A 22,782-nucleotide genomic window follows, 5' to 3' on the forward strand; every position below is an offset into this window, starting at 1 on the left:
TAATGCCCTGATACAATATTCTCTGAGAAAAAATGACTACAAATACAGTAATGACAAACTAAAACACTCTTGACTCGGCTTAAAAATTTAATATCTCTATGTACTTAATAGTCCTGTTGCTCTACAATATCCTCTGTAACAAATAGACATTCATGACAATGGCTTGTGAAACGGCAGGAGGTATAGAAACTACAGACGGTTAACCTTTAAACTAAAAAAAGGACAGAAATGAACACTTGAACATCCTGGACTGTTCGACTTCACAGAATCAACAAACATGCACTTGAGGCTTTGCAATTAACCAACCTTGTACAATTCCTAGGCTAAACATGATTGAACAATCACATGGAACAAAAATCCTCTTTTTTTCATGTTTATAAAAGATACATGCAATACGTGTTTTAAGGCCAATTTTACGGAAAAATATAACAAGATGAACCTATAATGCTGAAAATATTAGAATTCTGTTTTAACCTGCATTGGTTTTTATTACATGAAGTACCAAGGAAAAGTTTTTCAAAATGTTTTGTTTTTTAAAAGCAACTCCTATCAAAATAAGATAGTTGTAGTGGTTAAGTTGTTGGAAATCAGTATTTTGTTACTAGAATGCAGGTCGGAATTTTGATTGGAACTTTCATCATTTGCGTCATTTGTTTCAAAAGGCAATAATCTTGTCCAATGCAATTTGACTATCTACCTGTGTTTCCTGTGTGCCAGTAAGGAAACACTATTTATTCAGTGAGCCTGACTGCACAAGTTGGTGACTCCAATAAATGCAGCAGAGAGTCATGTTAGAGATTTATTGACAGAACAAGTCACACTTGTTCATCTGCTGCAAATCAGAAACATTTTGCAGCCGAATGGTAGCGACATTATACTGGCTAGTCTCTCACCAATGAAAGTCTGCCGCACATGTACGTACAGATGCTGCATTTTGTACAGGGTTATATCCAAATCCAATATTGTTCAACTGTTGAATCTCATTTTCAATTTGATCCGCAAACCATTTTACAGCAAATGTTATGAGGGTTGTCTAAAACACCTTACTCAATCATGGCTTGGTGTGATGCTGAGGATTCACTTGCTGATGCAAAAATATTCATTAACATGTCGGCAAGATTGTCTTTTAATTTTTAAACTTGGAAGTTTTCTGTTTAACATTGTCAATTTAAAATGAAGGATCTGCAGCACTCTGTTTATTTTCACACTAATTATTTTACAATTAAATGTACATGCAAATACACAAGATCTGGTGTTCTAACATATACATGTGATCAGTTTGCAGTTGCTCTCAAAATTAACATGCACCATAAACACAGACTGGAATTTCTCTGAGGCATAAATTTCCTTTGCGATATATACAAAGTTTAGTGTTGTTATTCGTTAATGGTTCAATGACTCAACTATCGCTGTCAAGGTTACAGGAAAAAACATGTTACCAGCACGCACCACATGCACATGTAGAAAGCATACAATTGTTGCCTGGTTGTGAAAGGGTCCATGAGATTTGTACACCTGAGGGGGAAAATGGCTCCCTCGGCTTCACCTCGGCTGCCCTTTGCCCCCTCGGGTGTACAAAAATCATGGACCCCCTCACAGCAGTGTCCAACTAAAATATCTCTCGTTTTTACTGTAAAAAAGAATGCACCATCTAATCACAGGAAAATAAGAAAAACTAAAGCGGGAAAGAAAATAAGGCCCCAGGGATATCCACATTTATAATTGCTAAAGAATTACTGAGAAAAGTATTCTTGTTTCAGGTTGGACTAGTACCGGAGATCAAGAAGAAAATTACCTCTAAATAACACTCGTTTCAAACGAATTGAAGCTTCCCCAAGATTCCCTGCCAAATCAAGTCTGATGCCTCGTGCCTGAGTCTGAATTATTATATTCAAGTATTAATTTTTATTCAGGCCTGGGATCTTAAATCATACTGATTTTTTTCCAGGGAGACCATGCTTTTCTCCAAACTTTTTTTTCTGAGTAGAGCTGACAATTAAATAAGATTTTGACTGATTTTATTTCTGGAATTGGTCAGCAAAATCAGTGCAAACACTTACCAGTATATTTGCCCTTGAAGTCTCACTACAAAAACTGACCGAGTATTATGTAGTATGTGTGAACGTCAAAACTTAAAAGAGTAACAGGTGACATTGCAAAATTTATCTGCAGTTCTGAGTTATACAAATAAAGAATATGTACAATGTATACGTGTCTTTGCATTGGCACTTACACACACAGAGGGTGAACACTAGACACAAACATAATTATGGCCAACATCAAAATAACTGATACACGGTGTACAAGAACATGTTGAGCCAATGCTTTGCACAGACAGCTCCTTATGGAGATTAAGTCCAGCAGTAGCTTTGACATGTGTGATGAACTCTAAAAAACTAAAAGCATTCAACCCATGCATGAATTTCAAACTTGACCAATACCGAAAACCGACAATTTGGGAAAAACAATTCATTTTTTGTGTCAAAATGTGGTACTTTTTTCACAATCACAACTTTTCATGTTCATAAACAAGTACACCAGTAAAACAGAAGTAAAATTCATTTGGTCCCCCTAAACTGACACTTAGACATCAGCTTTAGAAAAAAATTATATTCCCCACTTGGCCCGCAACAAATCTGATTTACCATAAAATGTAAATAAATTCTGTGCACAAAAAACAGAATCCAGGAGACAATTGCCTTTTTTTGCACATAATGACAAAAGGACACATTACTGCAGGTGCCCTACAGCATTCATCAATTCTACATGCATCAGACAATTTAAAAACCACAAAGGCAAACATGTAAACACGGTACATGTACCATTATTGCCAAAGGTCCGCACACTAAAAAAGAACACTAAGGACAGATTACGACTGGACAGTATTTTATCCAAGACTAGACATAAAATATTCTTTTAACGTTTAAAATGTGCTCTTCATGCTTCAGTATTGCTACGGCCCTGATAATAATGAAGACTAAAAAAACAACAAGAAAATAAAAACAAACATCGGTAAAGATTGCTACTTTGCTTAGTGTTCAAATTACACTGAACACTTTCTGTCCTTGAGAGAAAACGTAAGTGGTGAATGCTGTGGTTCTGAGTGCCTAATGTATTGCCAGTGCATGTACTTGTCAGTAACTCACCTTAGAACAAAAAGTGAAAAAAAAAACAAACTTTAGTAAACAAACATGTACATGTATTTACAAAAATGCCCATTAACTAAGGGCACTGCAACCTTCTTTTGATTAGCAAGTCTAACATGTACGTGTACCTCAGGATTCCAGGTTGAATTTAACTAAAGAAAAAAAAGGACAGTTGAAATCTGATAACACGAAGCACAGCCGCGGAATTCCATCAACAAAGACTGGACAAATATGAGGTTGCTTAAGGTCACTGATTACTGATCAGTGGTGGCGGTGTGTCACAATACAGCAATGTACAGCAGGGGACCAGCCACAGGGCATTCATAGAGCAGTGGCACGGTTCCAACTCTCGGGTAGATGGAGTTTGCTATTGGAACATGAAGGACATTTTCTCCCCCAGCAGAACTCTTCAAGGCCAAACTTAGAGGAGTTCAGAAACCAAGCGAGAGCACCAATGGGCATCAACATGTATCTTGTTATGCATCCTCCATGGTTTGTGGTAATCAAAGGTGAAACATTCAACATGCACAGGAGCATGTACACTGCCTGTATTGGTTCATTTACATATCACTTGTGTTTTCTCTATAGCTATATTTTGGCACAACACATGCCAACTTTTCTCAATAGTTTCCAAAATGAGAAGACTGTTCCAAAAGCTGAAAGTCTAAATAGTTTGTGCTACTACACGAACTCATGTAGAAAATGAATTCATCTACAGTGTATGTGAGGTGACATTCGTGTGCATTATTTACATGTACTAATCACGTACTCCAAAAGAAACTAACATTGTCTGTTTCTGTATAAACATATGATGATCATAAACACATGCATCTGCAGTAAGACGTGTGTGTGCATGTATGTACGTGTACAAAAAGCAGCAGGAACATAAGAAAGACCTCTGTATCTTTGTGAGAACACATGGCAGAAAGGCAGCACAGAAATCAATGCTTGTGACATCTCTGTAGAATCTAATCTAGGGTAATGCTGACAACAAGCTCTTTTACTTTGTCCATTCAGCAGAATAAAATAAGGGACTTTTGCCTTAAGCCACCAACAAATGACAAAAAAAAACCTCCGGGTAAAAACACCAAAAACTACACAAACAAAAACTGTAATGCTTTTTTTGTGTGTCGCTAGTTGCAATAATCTCTTTGGTTCCATCGTACTCAAAGCTTAACGTCTACAAATTTTCCCTTTGGTCCCCAACATGTGAAATGCTGTGAATTCATTTCAGTAATTTACCAGTATGTACACATTCTCCCAAACAGCTACTCTCTCCTCAGTAGCTGAAAAACTTTCAAAGATGCCAGTGCCTGTCATCAAATATGGTACCTGCCACGGGTTACAACCACAACTGTTGCTAGGAATTTGGGGGGAGGGGAGGAGGGAGCTGTGTGGCTACTACCCCATGTGCTCTATCTGGCCTCTTCCCGTCCCTCTCTTTCAAGATTTTGTCTCTCTTCTCAAAAGGCATCTGTACTGATGATGCCATGCTTTGTTTACATGTGCTTTTCTACGGAATCAGAGGAGGCCCAAGTTCTGTCAAGTACAAGAGAAATGTGCGTACGTACACTAAAGCCCCTCGTCATCAGTACAGAGGCCTATTCCATTAGAAAAGGACAGCAAAAGTTGTCCCCGACATTCCAGAAATTTCTCCAAGCCAGAAAAATCTCGTCCCAAGAGTCATTACCACATGAAAACTAATCATAGGTCCTCCAAACCAACAGTTTGGGTCCAGTACTACACCTGTTGTGACAACAAGCCATTTACAAAAAAGACAGTAAACAAGTCACAGTGTTTTGTTCGAACAGACGGACCAAATGACAGTCTGGGCTAACGGAGATTGAGAAGATATGACCTATTTGAAATAGCTGGCCCCGTGCCATCCCCTCATATCGGCTGAAAGGATGGTATTCATTACATGGTGCAGGCCATGCTGAAGAGAGACCAGTTGTCGTTCTTGCCAAATGATCAAATGTTCCAACGGGGAATTCGTTGACATTCGATTCCCATTCTATCAAGTCAAGCCATGGAGCTCCATAGTCAAGCCCATGCCTTAATATGGTCGCAGTGTGGGATGGTATAAGCGGTGCAGATTGAATCCGAAGAAACAAATACATGTAGTTTAATCCTCAAATACACGAAACACCCCCCTCTCTTTGGATTCATCAGCTCGCCACACAAAACAAGATGTCAATTGTCATTTTGTGAGTTGTTTGCTCCATGATTAAATGCCAAGCAAGCAGTTTTACTAGGGTTGCGTACTTTCCATGGTCTCTTTAAGCAACTGATAACTTCAGGCAAAATGTCATAATATAGGAGGAGAAATTTTACACCTGACCCTACATGTACCAACTGATTTGATTAACCCCTTTGTTGGCTCGGATAACCGCAGGTGCTAATAAACGGTTCTTTGATGGGTTTCCCATATCATCAGTAGTGAAGGACCAGCATATATGAAGCCTGTATCAGTGTCTGTAAACACAGAACATGCAAGGGAAAAACAGCCCACCCACACTGAAACATACATGTACATGAAACTTCAGAACTCGAGAACCATGGAAATTATTTTGATGCTGTTTTATATAAAAGTAAAGTGGGTATTGCAATGAAGAAATAAATTTGCTCATCAGAGACAGCATTTCTCTGAGCCACTTTTAGGGGCATAACATGGGTTGTAACAAACACAGAAGCTCAACAACAGGTAATTTCAGCTGACAATCGGTTGCAGGCAATTTAAACCGCGACTTCTTTAGCTTGTTAAGCAGTAACCTGTTTTAGAAAGGCATGTGCTTTCAGTGCAAGTAAAGTTGTGTGATTAGCACACTTGCGAGATTGACTGCAGGAATGAGAGAGAGAGAGAGTGAAGTAAGGTATCTTACAGAAATTTACAGAAATTCAAGCTTAAGGGGTAGGGGGAAGGAAGGATGTCGAGGGTGGGGCCAGGGGAGGTTTACTCAAACAGGTCTTGTTCCATGGGCTTCTTGATCCAGGAGCCAAGCCCGGCCTTCTCAAAAGCCTTCACCATGACCACCTTGGCCCGATTGTAGTCCACTGCCTGTGTCTTGGCCTCAGCGTAGGTCTTGGGAAGGGAGGCCAGCGTCACTGCACCACCGGCAAGCTTCCCGTGCAGTTCCTTGAACTTGGCAAACAGGGCGCTCTTGCAGAGGCGAGAGGGCTGGCCGCCCTCCTGCTTGCCCGTGGTGGCGTTGATGACCTCCAGCTCTGGGTCGCCCAGGGCCCAGTTGACGCTGAAGTTGGGGGCCTTGCCTGGCATGCGGCTCTGCGTGTTGCTGACGCCGCTCAGCAGCGGTCGGTTGAGGCGGTAGGTGGCCGGCAGCTCCTCCAGGCAGCCCAGACGGGAGTAGAGGGCCCGCGACAGGTGGTCGGAATGATAAAGGGAGCCCAGGATGACACTGTTCAGGTAGATGGGCTCCACAAAGTGACTGAGTAGTGACCCTTGAATGCCTAAAACATTCCACCTGGACAGAGAGAATGAAAAATAAAAAAAATCCAATTAACGTAAATACAGATTAACTGGGATTGGTAAATCCCAGGAAATTCAGGAAACAAAAGTTGACTCAACGAGCAGGGTACATGTAAATTTGCATCTTTAACATAGATGTACAGAAAAAATCAGGTGGGTTAAATTTAACAGTGCTGCTTAACAGTATGCATGAAAGTCGTGCTTATTATGTGACTGAAAATGCTGCTAAAGCACTATTTCATGGTGTGGGTGTGCTCATAGTGGCATGTACGGTACATGTATGAAGGTTGGCATTGTTGTCATGGAGATGAGCAACCTTTCCTCTGGGACATGCTTTTGTAGTGCCTACTGCTTAACAGTTTCTGTGAAACAGACGGAAGCTCTGTTATCGCCAACTCAGCTGTAATGCAGTGCTATGAAAGAGGGCCCAAGTCTCTATGTTTGCCATTAGCAAGCAATCTTATAAGTTGGTATGTTACATAGTAAAACCTCATTTTTTTCAGGAAAAAAATACTCGCACAGCAGGTCATAGGTACATGTACATGTAGTGTACATGTACATGTACATGCACCTGTACATGATCACGCTTTACAGCAAAGCCAAATGTTCTTCTCTCAGAGACACAAAACCCCCTCCCAAACTACATGTATGTACCGGTAGATTAAAGCTGCCTAAATGTAACCTTGTACAACGAACCCCATGTTTGCACCTTCTGTACTTGAAACTGTTTTCCAAAATCGCACCGTATCTGTCTTGTTTTTCCAATGGAGTAGGGAGCATCACAATAAAAATATCATAGAGAGCTGAGATCTTTGTGCTGTCTGGCCAAGATCAATCTAGAAATCCCTAAATACCAATTCACCTCACACCTGCTTTGCTCTGGCTGGTATCTAGACATTAATCTGTCACTTGGTAAAGAGCCATCAACTAGAAGTTCATCAGAGGGGTGGGTGCATGCCGGTAGATCTACCTGACCATGTTCATGGATAATACGTTGTGATTAAGCCCACGTGTGGTGATGGTAAGCCCCATTAGGCGCCACGTCAATATTTGGGCCAGGAATTCTCAGCATGAGCTCATGGGAAAAAAAAAATCTGACAGTCAAGATGCAGTCTAGTTAAGCCGTTGATATTTCCAGTAGAAGTTTGGAAAAGGACATCCAATGAAAGGGCAAAAAAGACAGTGCCTGTAACTACAAAGAGACCCTTCTTTGAAAACACCTGTCACTCCATGATGATCATTTACCACAATGTCACTGACATCAATTAAAACATTTTACTGGATCATAAAGAACCCTGCAAGTACATATAAGTAGCAACGCCTAGTCGTAAAGATGAAGTGCCATCAAATTTCAGATGTCCTTTGCTTCTTTTAAAACTGACAGGTAATTTTGCAAGTTCTGCTGAGGCCCTGGAAGATAAAGTCTCGTGCACAGACTGGAAGGACAGGGCACTCTCACCATTCCTTGAGTAAGTTCAAAGATGATGTGGGACGGCCTGGCCACATGATCTTCTTTCATGTACATGTACCTTACGATCAACAGAGGATGCTCAGCCCTACACTGTAGCTCATGTACAATATACGTACTGGTACATACATGTACATGTACATGTATGTACATGTGTATGTGTAGCACTGTGCAGATTGGAAACTGTACCGTACATGTACATGTAGTTGCGTACATGCATGTATATTACATTAGCCATACATGCACAATTTTAAAGTTCAAAGCTCAATGTCTAAATTTTATACATTTGTATTTGTCTGGTTTATGTGAGAATTTAACATGGTATGTCAGCCAATGAATATGGAACAAATCACACGTTCTTTAAGTTTGTTCAACCTAACCCCCTAGGCTCCTGCACTAGAAAGCATACTGAACCTCACAAAATCCAACAGGTTCATGTACTTGTCTATGTACTTGTACATGCAGGTTAGTGTATCAAACCTGATAAACTCCAACAGAATGAGCCTGTTGGAGTTTGAGTGATATGGTATGGATGGGTCTATGCAGTAAAGGATGACTTGCACTGAACAGTACCAAACCTGACAAAATCAAGTGTAGTCTAACAATTGGTACAGCAAGTCAGACACTGCACACAATGACTCCTGTGTGTTCCAACTCACATGGATTCCAATACCATCTCCCTGGGCTTTTCATCCCAAGTCTCACGAATTTCAACAAGTTCATCAGGTAAGGTACCAAACCTGCCAAAACCTCCTGTTGGAGTATGGCAGGTTATTTGGGGTAGTGAGGGTTAAAAGGCTACATGTGTACCAATACTGATTTCTGTGGATACTGGTCCGATTTGGAAGAAAAATATTACAGAACTTCGGGGACAAAAAGGAAGAGGCCTTATGTTATTACTTAACTGTAAAACATCTCCACCATCAGGTATACAACTGTACCAGTAAGTACATGTACCACTTGGAAAAAGTACATCCCGGCACCCGTAATTCTACATGGAAACCGAGCCCGTGCATGAAATACCGGTAGACAGAAAATTAAAAATAAGAAATGTCAGGATAACAAAATGGAATTATGAGGAAATTCTTGAGTACAGTAATCCAAAAACTGGGACATTAAACTTCAAAGACTGAGAAATATGCGCAACTGCACAGCAGCCCGTAAATCTCAGTAGGGATCAACACTATAAATGTTTGTGCAAGATTACCAGCTTCCCCACAACATGCTGGGAATTTTTTCTCCTTTTTGTTTGAGTCACATGGCTGGTGTACCTGCATGCACATGGCGCACATTTGTGAATGCTCTTGCAATATATTACACATACTTGTATATCAAATGTACGTGTACATTTCGAACAGTCAGATGTTTCACATGATTTTCTGGTTTGGGCGGCAATATACATGTACAAGTTCGGCTTTTGGAAAAATGCCAGACAAGACAGGCCCCCTGAGACAGTCAATCACGAAAACATCTCTATTAACATATTTGGGGAAAAAATGCTTGGTCCCAGGTGACCCGCAAATGTTTAGAAATTATTGGCAAGCATGTTGAGCCTTCATGCATGCCCACATATTCTTCATGTGCATATCCCATGTACATATGCACCTGTACCATGTGTACCGTACGTACACGTACATGGACTGGTATAATCATGGAAGTGGGATGAATGTTAAACTAGTGATCACGTTTCCGCACTGAATCCCAAAACTATATTTTTTTAAGGATTTCTTTGCAACTCTGTTATGAAACAAACAATGCCAATAAAACCTGATTGACTACAAGGCAATTAGATTCATGATCCAGTGTTCTCCAACCTACATGTACATGTACTTGGATGGGAATATAGTCTGGAGGCTCAACAAGTCTTGACTCATCCCCAACCAGCGGTACCGGTGGTGGTCAAGATCTAAAATCTGGCCCCTAAGTTCACAACTTTGGGTGCTACCGATACCCGGTACATGTCCACTAGACATTTCAAAATATTTTCATTTATTTAACATTAATGATGAAATTATTTGAAATAATGTACATGTAGTTGTCTGTAAATAATGTACATGTAGCTGTCTGCATAGGTTTAAAAATTAAATTGCTTCAAATTTTCACTGGAGAATATTTTTTTACCTCTTACTGGTACACCCCAAGAAAAGTACCTGATTTTAAGTCTAAACAATGGTAGCTTCCTTATTGGGCCAATACACCAAATGCTTTTGCATCCCGCTAGTCTGCATTGTAATTTCTTTTTTGAACAATTCCCAGCATGTTTAAAGTTTTGAACTTGGAGAACACCGTGATCATATTAAGTCTGTAACACAGGTATGAACATGTACATGTACACGTAATGTGCAAAATAACAAAAACCGTCTGGAGTGGAGAGTCTGTTGACTTCAATGAGGCCATCAAATTGTTGGAACATGTACATGTAACCCTAACTTCCCTCAACATTAAATCGTAAGAGTAGAGAAAGACGCATGACGAGACAAAACAAAATCACATACATGTACAAGTATGACTTGGCACCTCTTAAAAATCTGATGCACAAACATATTCTGCCACTATGGAAAATTCTGGACGACCAAGGGATATTCCAACATGTAAACCCCCTCCCCCAAATTCAAGATTTATAAGATTAATGTGTACACATGCCAACATGTACACTGGCCAGTAAGCTAGGACTTAAGACTGCATGTACACATACATGTACCCTGTACATCTGGTGCCTGTACTGTACCTTGCATCTTTGTATTTGGCTTAAAGCAGGGATGCTAAGTTTGGAGGAAATCCCCCAGTCCGATATACCAGTAGCTAGTGGAAAATCATCGCATAATCACATTATGCCCCCCCATTGTGGCGGATGAACTGTGCCAGCTAATGTACATGGTACATGTACACATGACCAGTAACAAGTGTGCAATTTAATGGCGAAAATCTGTATGTTGACGTGATGTTTCAATTTGAATGTTTATATATGTGTACATGTACATGTACGGTATGTAAACCTTCATGTTTGGACTTGTACCGGTGAGTGCATGTACATGTACAGTGTATGTCCTGAATACAAGGCAAATTTGTGAAATCAAACAGTTCTGAGGATCGACGACCACAAGCTTGTGGTGATACAAACTATTCTAAATAGTCAAATGATTTTTTCAAAAATTAAAAAAAAACTTCCACTTAGAATTTAGGATTATTTCATATTGAAAATGTACCGGTACATCTGTGACCTTGAAAATCCCAGCCATGTCTTTCACTATAACAAATGTGGACAAATATTGGCCAGGTACCGGTATACGGCACCAGCGTAGGGCTGAGTCAATTCGAATAATTCACAATTCGAAATTCGACCTTCAGATTGTTGACGATTAAACCATGCACAAAATCAGTTGTAATAATACACAACTGTACATGTACATGTACACTGGTACATGTACATGTCTAACCCATATAATATCTTCTCACGTCTAGGAGTACATGTCACTCCAGCCAAGATTTAGCTAGATTTAAGCGACGAACAATACTTCTCACCCTGTTGAAAATTTTTATTCCTTTTAAAATTTTTTTAACCCTAACCCCCCATAGAGTACAGTACATGTGTATGAATATGTACAATCATATTTAAATTGGAGGATTTGGGACTGTTAGGGGTGAATAATTTGCTTTTTGAATTGTAAGATTGCTGTCCCCTAACATTTGAATCTGCATGACACAAGCCTCCACAGTGCAATTTTGTCATTTATAACAGAAGAAAATTCCCCCTTTTCATGAATTTTGCATTCAAATATTCAAATTCTAAAAATAATATTCAAATATTCGATAATCGATCAAGTATTCGGCTATTCGGCACAGCCCTGCACCAGCGATAAGACACTAACCAATTTCCATCAGCAATGCCCTCTTCAGGTGCCCGGCATCCAAATATTAAATCTTAGTGAGTCTGTATTGATGGATGGGCTAATACAGGCAACTGGATTGGCATGGCAGGCTCGTTATGAAAGGAATTTCTCATCTAGCCATCTACATCTACATGTATCTACCTATCCTGGGGACGTGCAAAAACAATACTGGGCATGTAGTTTTGCTCGTACAACATCTACCTGGTACTTAAATCTTAAAAACTGATTGACAAATCTTTTATGCCTTCTTCAAAAATAACGGGTTCAGTAGAAATAGGGTCTCAGACATCACCAAACATGCCAAAGGGTATCAGTCCCAAAACGTTTATTGTAAGAGGGAAGGCAGCTTCTAACCTTTGCTATCAAGGGGCTGTCGGACGTTTTTCATTGTTTTGATCAAGCCTTCCTTTCCATACAGGAAGGAGAAGATTAAAGCATGAGGGTTGAGGAACAGGAAAGTTCAATGTATTATGGCTTGTATGGATTTCAAATGGACATTCAAGAGAAAAGAAAAGTTTGAGCTTACCGAGCCAGTTTGTCACTACATGACATGGTTAAGAGCCGTTCTCCTTGTAGCACACCGTCCCACGTCTGGATGACCGGGCCAGACCTGACTGGAATAGTGCCCTCCCCTGACTCAATCTTGGTGCGTAGCTGCCCCCGAGCCTTGCGGTTTGGGTGCTTGTCAGTGGCAGGGTTGTCCTCCCCTGTCGCCTCATGGGGTGAGAAGATGCGAGCATCTCCGCAGGGTGAGGTGCTGATGTATAGGTGGAACTGGATCCCGGCCTGGAGCGTGTAGCCCCTACCGGAGGAGCTGGGCACAAAGATGGACTTCTCCCCCTCGTTCTGGCTGACGAGCTCCAGCTGGGAGTAGAGGAACCTCAGCAGGCAGCGACGGGAGACGATCTCGGCGTGGGAGTCATTGACAGCCAGGCCCTGATCTGACATATATTCGCCATTGATGCACTTGGTGCCTGAGCTGATGCTTATGACCTGGGCATCCTCAATGCCTTCCCCCTTGGTCATGACGAAACCAGCTGCCACTTTCCTCCGGGCCATGTGGCTGGACTGTCCACTGGTCAGGTCCGTAAACTTACCCTCCACCAGCGAGTGCACTAGGTCGGCCAGCACCTGGGGGACGTGAAGCTGGAGGCCATCGCTGGGTATGGGCTGCAGGCCAGGTGCTATGGCTGGCGCAATGTTGAACAGTGCTGCCAAGGCAGCCTGGGCTGCCCGAGCCTTTGCCAGTTTCTTGCTGCGTGCTGAGCCCTGGAATTTCTGCCCATCCACAGAGACGGCCATGATGAAGTTCTTGGCATGGCTTTGGCCCGACTCAGAGATCATCTCAAACTTTACACCCTGCTTGAGTTCATTCAGCATCATGATGGGATTCTTTGTGGTGTCTGCCTGGAGCTGGCCAGAGGGAGGGGCCAAAATCCGGCTCCCATTGGGGGACGGTGGATATTCCATCCCAGGGGGCGGGGCAGGGGGTGGGGTGTTAGGCTTATCATTCTGGAACATGCTGAATGTTTTGGGGGTCTCAAAGCTGTCCGAGGTGAAATCGGAATTGAACACTGGCTGACCTACCACCCTCAGCACCTCGGATGGGTTCCGGTGTTGCACAAAGGACTGAAGGACCACCTCTGCAGCGGTCATCTTGGCCAGTTTCTTGGACCGGCCCACGCCTTGGTATGTCTGTCCATTAACCTCCACTTCAACGGTGAAGCTGGGGGCATGCACTGGCCCCTCCTGCGTGACCAGTTTGAAGACCAGGCCTGGCTTGATCTCGTTCAGCTGCATGAGGGCATTCTTAGGCATGGGCGGCCCCCGAGCCCGTTTCGATTTCTTCCTCTTGCTTTTTCCCTTCTGCAGTAAGGTGCTGACATCCATCATCTCTTCGTCGGTGTCTGGGAGACCCCTTTTAATCCCCTTCAGCTCCTCCCCATTCTGGTTAGCCTTTTCCTCCATCCCGGGGTTGTCTTCTGCTACCTGCATGGTGTTGATGTTCTCCTTCATGTCAGGGTCCGACTCAACCTTGACTGTTACTACAGTGGAAGACAACAAACCAGTGAAAACAATAAGTCTTGTGTATGTTAACACCTGTAGGTTAAAATTCATTCCAAATTCAGATTTTTAGCTTGTTAGCTGTTTCCTACAAAGTACATGTACCAGTACAATCTAAATGTAATCCACGCACTGTAAGGTGAATGCAACTCTTTCCAATATTTCCAGAAGGTGCTGTGAGGTAATTCTTGCACTTTGAGAATAAACTTACCGGTATTTTGAAGAATTTTGAGTGATCCATTAAAAACCTCTTTTTTCTAACATGATTCTTTTCTTAGAAAAAGGAAGGACACTTTCTACTCAATCCAAACACCACAAACACATTCGTACATCTTCAACATATGTTCAACTAGAAGACATTTCCACTAATGTTGGTCATACATATATTTCCAAGTCTTCACATTTATGCCCAACACACAAGTCCAAAGTGTGCTTCTAAAACTTCACGTAACATGTATGTACATGTACATGACGTAGCTCCCCCAATTTTTAAACTAGAATCTCTCTATGTCAGCTCACAGAACATTCAGAGCATCAAGAGGTTCCTGTATATAAACTGATGCCAGTTGAATCGTCCATAAGTAACGCAATGGAGAGGAACATGATGCCAGCCGTGAACTCTGTGATAATGTCAGCTACGATGACTGGGGCCTAATAATGATGCAGCTGGCCTCACTTTTCAAGTGGAATATTATGGTAGAAACACTGCATTTCCCTGTGCAATTAACAACAGATGTCCATCCGAGTGTACAAGCAGAGGCGTACTTATGGCGTGCCAGGGAGAACGATTCAAACAGGGAGATGAAGTGGTCCCTGCAGTGCACATTCACACCATCAGGTTTGGAGTGCATGTGTGCATTCTCAAAGCCTCCCACTTGCTCGTTTCACATGCTGCAGATACTTCAACCCACCTAGCCTGTTGTCATGGCTGCGCACAGTTATCGTCTGCAATCAGAACAAACTGCGCCAGTTATCAGCCCATTCAATGCCCAACACTTTTAGGCCCGTATATACATGTACATGTGTGCTAGTGAAAGCTCACTGTGCAGGGTAGTCTATTTTTAGATTCTCCACCACAGACCACAGGCTGTAACTCATTCAAATTGGCAGGTGCATGAATGAATGAATCGTGCTCCTATTCGTTTGGGATAAGACTATTTATACATTACAGTAAACACATCAGCATCCATGCATGGAATCAAACAACAGACCAAGTACATGTAAAAACTGGAACATTAAACCAGGAAATGGATGAATCACATCAAAACATGCAAAGCAGCAAAACATGTACATTCTCTGCAAGGTGATAGTTTGTTTCTATTTCAGGCACTGAACTGAAGCGCAGGCCAGTAGCAACAACTCTAGTCAACTAGTGAACATTTGGTACATTTGTAGTTCGGATTGCAAGTTTCTGTGATCTGTTCCAACAACTACCGGTACATGTACTGGTAAATCATAAATGTATTTACCGTAGGCAACAATTACAGTCCATTTTTTCTTGTCAATTACATTGTACGGTAGCTGCAGCACTTTTCACATCCAAATCACTTTCCAACACTGCTATCTGCTTCTTCCATTATATTGACTTCATGTTAGCGACAGAAAGTTTAAACCACTTTATAGTAAGGACTACAAGCACATGACAGCTCAGCATGCAGTATGTACATGTACATGTATAAAACTTACCATTTGACTTCTTATTTTAGACCAAAACAGCATAAGTACATGTACCGTACATGCACATGTGCATCCAACATGCACTACAAGTGGGATACCTGTAGATTCTCAAGTTCAACGAACATCAGTCCCGTTTCCCAATTCCATTTTTTGTTTTCAAAGTTAATTTCCACTGAGAACCCGTTTGGTTTGGTCTCATTTTAAAGTTTCCCAGCGGGTCTTTGTTTGACTCTGTTCACGCTGATTTTCAGGAACACAAAACCGTAAGAATGCAATTTATGAAGCTTGGTTGGAAGCCTTTACAAAGTTGCTCATCCGGGTAATACCCTTGTTTGCGGTCAAGGACCACTTCCAAAACCCAATTTCTTTTTTTTCCTTCTTACCTAACCTGCTTACCTTTCTGTTGTTCCTAAAGAGTGTTGCACCACTATTATTGAATACAACATGATAAATTAATGCAACCAACCTTGTAAGTTCATGTACTGTACTGTACGTGTACAAGTCAAGTGTACTGCATGGAATTAAATTTCAAACTTCCAAGGCTTCACACTTCCAGTTTTTGTCCATACCAGAACGTGTCTCACTTCTGACTTCCTACTACCGTTCCTTTTCTAACATACTGATACAAGCTGAAATTTCACTTTCTAGATCTGCTGATTAACAGTGTACTTCCAATATGACTGACTTGCCTCAAGGTAATTAATTTTAATTACTTGATTTTGTTTTAGGATATTGATACTGTCAAAAGATTTGCTACATGTACATGTATGTCATCATTTAACTCAAGACCAACAGAACACTACATTTTATGAGAAGAAATTCCTCTCATCCTTACATTACGACAGTGCACATGTACATCTATGTACATGTAATACATGATCGTGTTGTCTGAAGAATTACCAATGTACATGTATGTACATGTAATACATGATCATGTTGTCTGAAGAATTACCAATGTACATCTATGTACATGTAATACATGATCGTGTTGTCTGAAGAATTAATTACCAATGTACATCTATGTACATGTAATACATGATCGTGTTGTCTGAAGAATTACCAATGTACATCTATGTACATGTAATACATGATCGGTGTCGCCTGGAGAATTACCAATTACGTACATGTACATGTATGTACATGTAATACATGATCCGTGTTGCCTGGAGAATTACCAATTACGTATATGTACATGTACGTACATGTAATACATGATCGGTGTTGCCTGAAGAATTACCAATTACGTACATGTACATGTAATATATGATCGGTGTTGCCTGGAGAATTACCAATTACGTACATGTACATGTACATGTAGATGCGCTTGCAAGCTGTTTTCTCCAAGTACTGTAATTTGACAGGGGCTGTTTGATCAATGTGTACTGTAAAGGTGCACATGTACTGGTAGGCTGACCTTTATAGAGTAATAAAACTTAATTGAAGTGCAGTATACATGTATACAAATCAGATGGCTATGTACTGTACATGTAATGTACAAGTACATGTACATGTGGTTGCGTATAGTACATCTTTATGTGTTATACATGTACATGTAAATTTGTACTTTGACATGCCGTACATGTTTGTACATGTACATGAACAAATTGTCTGGTCAGATGCCCATTAGTTCAAACAGTACATGTGCACATGTTGAGTGTACATGTACCTGTACATGTATAACGAATACTACCTACATGTACATGTGCATGTATGGTACATGGTCATGTACATGTATATGCATCCCTAGAACTACAGCACATGTACCAGGCTCCTTGTTCTGCCTTGGTCTAGAGACAAACAACGAGAAGCCTCTTGGTTGCTGGGGTGGGAGTCTATACTTACAGCACAGTATAATAATCTGTACAGAAGGTTAAACCAGAAGCAACATGTACCGGTATGTACGTACCTATCAATCATCTCACCAAACTTACTCCTCGAAATAAACTTACATGTTCACGTTAAAGACTAAACCCCTCTCCTCTCTCTCTCTCGCAAAAATCATCCAACGCCGTTACAGATACAAAATGGTTATCAACCAATACTGCAGGGCACGCTGGTTGACTTTGGATCCTGCAAACACACTTAAGTTATAAAAAAAGGGATGTTGAGAGCTGCTCTGAAGTACTTCCAGCAGATCCAGCTTTTATGACAGGGACGCTCTTCCAAATAATCCTGGGAACAGAGCAAACATATAAACGACCTTGACAACCAAATGGTGCAGCTCTCAATGTTTGACCATACAGGCTTCTTCACACATACACACACTCACACCGGAATACTGTACATATGGTTGTTTTTAGCGTGTGGGTTGGGACAGGAAGCTAAATCAACATGACTGTGGAAGACATCTGACCTCAGATGACCTTTATATTGCAATCAAAACTAAGCCTACATGTACATGTACCGGCACAGCATCTGGATGACTTTTGTAAGTGGTACCATACATGTAAGACAGTTTTGTGGTACGGATAACCTAGTCAACTAAGCTTTTTGGGGGGTTTGTTTTTTAGTCAAACGGCCAACGTCAAATTTTCTACAGCCACATTCGGCAAAATATGTTTGAGTGTGGTACACATTCTGGTATAAATAATGAAAATGGAAAATGTAGAACTACAATCTGTTAACTACTGGTAGGTTTTTACACATATACTAATAATAATAAACTCAACACTTACCGGTACAGTACCCTGAAGTATAAAAACCATCACAGGATCACTGTTGCAGAAGACATATTTTTTGCCTAGCTAAAAATCTCCACCAGGAGATCCTACCGGGATAATATTGCAGGGCATTACTACAAACACAATTATTTCTGGGGCCTAATCAATAATGAAATTGACGAGATTGTGCATCCCAAGAGGTGGAAACCATCACATCAGCCATTAACATTCTTATGACAAGAGTAATTCATCATGCTGATGTTACACATATGGAAGCATTCGTCAGTAGTTCTAGTGTGCTGGTCTAGGCTTTGAACCATTGTGTATATGTACATTGTAGTGCATGGCGTACATGTTACTGTAGGTCCCTAAATTGTTACATGATTGGCTACTTAACTACATACATGTACATCTGTTAGACCACAAAGCTACATGAACGAAACTTGCGCTTTGTAACGGTGGTAAATGTCAAAGTCATGGAGAATCAACACAGCAAGGTTATAGCTAGAAAATACTTGAATGAGATGCACTGTGAAAAAGTGATGAACCGATGGAAAGACAGTGAAGTAAAATTTGATGCAAAGTTTAGAACAAGCACTGCAAGGTACAACCGTTAGATACCAGTATTGTAACGGTCTCATCCATCCGCCATGCTTTGATCTTCGGATTGTAGCCAAACGAACCCAAACTGTGACCCCCCCAAAATGTACATGTATGTGCGCAGTAATGCCCCGTCTTGTGTTCACTTTATGGATGTGCTGAATTCAGACAATTGCGTGCATGTACGTTACACCACAATTGGTTGCACAAGTAGCAAACTTCCGCAGTGCATTGGCACAGTTTTCAAGCTTTAAATTGTTTTCCTGCTTGCGGTTGGAGATACATGTAGGCAAGTGGGGTAAAGAGATCTGTCCAAGATCACTGCATACCAGATGCTGGCTTTGAACCGCTGACCTTATAATCAGGACTCAAAAACCTTAACCACTAAGCCAAATGTTCCTACATGTAACAGTCAAAGCAACTTACACTGTACAAGAGGCAAAAGTCAGAATAACATGTGGCCCAAAAATGCTTGCATCCAGGGAGCCTTAGCATCTTACATGTAGCTTCACAGTCAACATCTTGCTTACAAGTACATGTCCAATGTACAAACACATGTACATTACACTGTAGTATAATGTATTACATGTTCTTTTTTGTTTTTGCCACGAGGCACCATTCAGAGAAAAATCATACACTGGGTGCCAAATACTGGTCCTGGCAAACTGTCTGCAAAATACATGTACATGTATATACTCACTGTTGTTAACAAATCAGATTACCTGCATGTACATGCACATGTACCGGTACTGTCCCTAATCCTCAAGGGCATGTGAAAAATCATTCTGGCTACTGACAGTCAAAAGTTGAAGGTTGTTAGGAATACTTACAGCACATGTACATGTACGTCAAACTGTGATTGGCTTATGCCCAAATACATGAAGCACTGGCTACTCTGTCCCATAAAGCATTCCCTTCTACTCACATCATGTGAAATGCACATTTGTGTTAATTTGAAGGCCGTTTCATATTAAGCATGAAAGCGAAAGTAAACATAAATCCAGGATCACATGATATTAGATCCAATAAACCTTTCTGATGTTTGCAGTGTATCATGGGTTTGGATGACAAACAAGAAATGCATTTTATGCAAAACCCTATGAGAAAAGTGTCCTAAAATGTTTATCTACTTCCATTTTTATCACACACAATCAAATTCAAGCCATCCTCTTCTCACTCATTGTGACACTGTAGATTTGGGATTTAGAGATATTCAAAGACTTCAAATTTTAAGGCTTACCAGAAAAAAGTAAAAATTTATGGAATCCCTTTACGAACACCAGTTTTTGTCATGGACCATGTCTGAACTGAGATCGTGAATATTGATGAGCTAATATTGGTCAATCAGAATCACCACTTGTAGCTCATTCATCCCATATTGACCAATCACGTTCGTTTCCAGCATTGAGTGACTGATGCCCTGAAGAGAAGACAATTAAGGGTGATTTTTTTTCCTCTTACATTTGAAAATTTGTTATTTTGAAAATGTTTCCTGCATTATCTCAGTTTTTCCCAATGCTTGTTTTTTCTTTGTGCGTGTTCCACCTGTTTGTATTAAATGTGTCTGCAAAGTGTTGTGTCAAGTCGAATAAAATTTTTGTAATACCAATACTATGCCAAATTGTTTTCAACAGTTTTTTCTCACATTTTTACCTGACAAAGACAGCTCAAAATGTTTTTCACAAGTGCCTTGTATCCTAAATTCCATAAATGCTGTGTTGAAATAACTAAATACGCCCGTGAACAACACATTGTTGAGAAAAATTCCGCATAGTAGGACTTTCATACCCTGGATGGTAGTCGCAATGCAATGTAGACGTCGCCCAACCTGGGCTAGGTACATGTACATCAGACAGTTAAGGCCCATTTGGGAGATTAATTCGGAAGATTTTGATTCCCTGCCTACATGTAGGCCTGTGTGCTATTGAGTGAAATGAATTAATGGAAGAAAAAGCCTATGGATGGTACTTGGACCATGGAGATTTAAAAAAAGACAATCACCCGACCATATCCAAATGAAAAAAAAATGCGATTTGTGGGTTCCAAGTTACTCGGACTAGCCAATTCCGGGAATCCCCGGCCGTGCACAAGATTGCAGGAACTGAGGAAGGAAAACATGCAAACCGACCAACTTGAGTGAGAGTCTTTTACTCTTTTTCGTCCAAACATATCTCACCTTGCTCAGCTTCTGCCATGAATCTGTCAACGTCTCTGCCTGTATAACGAAAAGCCTAAAACGTAGATTTTCACTTTATTCACAAAAGAAAGAGAAGAAACATGGAAAAATCCTTCTCTAACACTACAGTAACAACAAGGTCCACTAGTCCACGCGTAACGTGCTTTCTAGTCTGGCTCTCAGAGTTGAGAGCGCATTGTAATATATTCAGTGCGTCAGAGACCAGACTATGGTGGCCGATAAACAACGAACAATAAATAAAAATAAGATACTATTGGACAAACGCCATCTCATTTGGTAAAAGGGTTTGCGGTAGCACCATGAAACTATCACTTTTGAGCTGGCGGTAAATGGAGCCAAGCTAAACTCATTACCAGCACTGAACACTGGTACCTTCACTGCATCAGAGTTCTAAGCCATCTTTGTAGGCCTACCGCAAGACATCAGTTTCAACATTGACAGCAGCTTCTCATCCTTGATCCTCACATCCCAGTCCAATGGGTCTCCTATACCCTATTGGACAAGTCCCCTGCCTATGGGTCTCCTATACCCTTGGCAACCTTCACCCATCCCACGCTCCCCTCATTCAGACTGTCACACCTCACTAATCTGCTATTATATTCCTTGTTCTGCTTGAATATCTCCCCTTAATTGGTTATTACTAGATTTAATTTCCGTAAAGCAGATGCATGTGATCTTCAGATGACCTTACAATACATCCCATGGTGCTTATTAGAAGCAACTGTGAAGAAGCAGCTTCCCTTTTTAATGATTTTATTGATGCAGCTATCACAGATGTTGTGCCGAGAGTATGTTGCCCAACTCCTCCATGGTTTGATGGTGAGGTGAAACGCCGGCTCTAAAAACTGCTGTTGGTGATTTAAATAAATCAACAAATAGATCCTAAGTTGGCATCCTTTCTACACCTTACCGCCTCTAGACATCGTATAAACTGCTTCATCATTGGAACCTCTGCAGTCTCCTGACGACCGACAGAGCATACAGTCTGTAACGTATATTGAGTAGCCTCCGATTCTCTTCACAACACACTTAATACTCAAAAGAGGCTTGCAGATATGGTGCTACCACATAACATGAGTAACTATTGGAGTCCGTCCAACAGACAGGCTAACTTAGTTTGCTCCCCTCAATGTGCAGGTCACATATTCATAATCCATGAAAAAAAAATGGCATGTATGCATTAAGCTTGAAAACAGTGGAGCATTATCTCACATTAATGAGTGAAAAGTAAACTCTGTACTTGATCATTTAGATGTGGAAAATTTCAAGATCATGGTTGTTTTCATGAATTCCTGCAGAAACTATCGCCTAACTATTGAAAACAGTGGCCCTCTGCAATACGAATGAAAACTTGAGTTGTCCCACTGGTCGAGTTGTCAGATACCAGAAGAGTCCATACGTATAATGTGTACATCGGTGGGACAGTTGTTAAGACTCGACATTGTGCTCTGGGATGTGGGGTTGAACATGGGTTGGAATCCCATCCAGAAAGAATGCATGTGGACTGTTTTTCCCAGAGCACTCCGGAAGCAATGAAAACACATTATCACACAGGAGTCGGGATAACATAGAGTATATGCATGTATGTTTCAT

The 22,782-nt window shown here is 40.9% G+C and overlaps 1 protein-coding gene across 6 annotated transcripts; it reads right to left on the reverse strand.

The window, feature by feature from the left end:
* Window positions 1-74: 74 nt before the first annotated feature.
* Window positions 75-21,352, reverse strand: adarb1 (adenosine deaminase RNA specific B1). Of its 6 annotated transcripts, XM_087139753.1 has the most exons (4): window positions 21,169-21,352; window positions 14,821-15,000; window positions 12,518-14,036; window positions 75-6,628 (listed from the first exon to the last, which is right to left on the reverse strand). In XM_087139753.1, the coding sequence occupies exons 2-4, from the start codon at window positions 14,879-14,881 to the stop codon at window positions 6,100-6,102; spliced, it is 2,109 nt and encodes a 702-aa protein (XP_086995879.1). In that variant the 5' UTR covers window positions 14,882-15,000; window positions 21,169-21,352; the 3' UTR covers window positions 75-6,099. The 6 variants fall into 6 exon arrangements, with proteins under 6 accessions (XP_086995879.1, XP_022088408.2, XP_022088409.2 ...); XM_022232716.2 differs by lacking the exon at window positions 14,821-15,000; XM_022232717.2 differs by lacking the exons at window positions 14,821-15,000; window positions 21,169-21,352 and adding an exon at window positions 17,682-18,011.
* Window positions 21,353-22,782: the final 1,430 nt, after the last annotated feature.

This window comes from Acanthaster planci, linkage group LG08, assembly GCF_054643075.1.
Source record: "Acanthaster planci isolate LZ-2023a linkage group LG08, COTS_SCS, whole genome shotgun sequence".
Taxonomy (NCBI): Eukaryota; Metazoa; Echinodermata; class Asteroidea; order Valvatida; family Acanthasteridae; genus Acanthaster; species Acanthaster planci.

Coding starts and splice junctions, on each gene's coding strand:
- adarb1 (XM_087139753.1), bottom strand. CDS start 14,881: ATGTGCACTGCAGGGACCACTTCATCTCCCTGTTTGAATCGTTCTCCC. Junction 14,037..14,820: donor TTCTCCCTGGCACGCCATAA/GTACGCCTCTGC, acceptor CTTCCACTGTAG/TAACAGTCAAGGTTGAGTCG. Junction 6,629..12,517: donor TGTAGTGACAAACTGGCTCG/GTAAGCTCAAAC, acceptor CTCTCTGTCCAG/GTGGAATGTTTTAGGCATTC.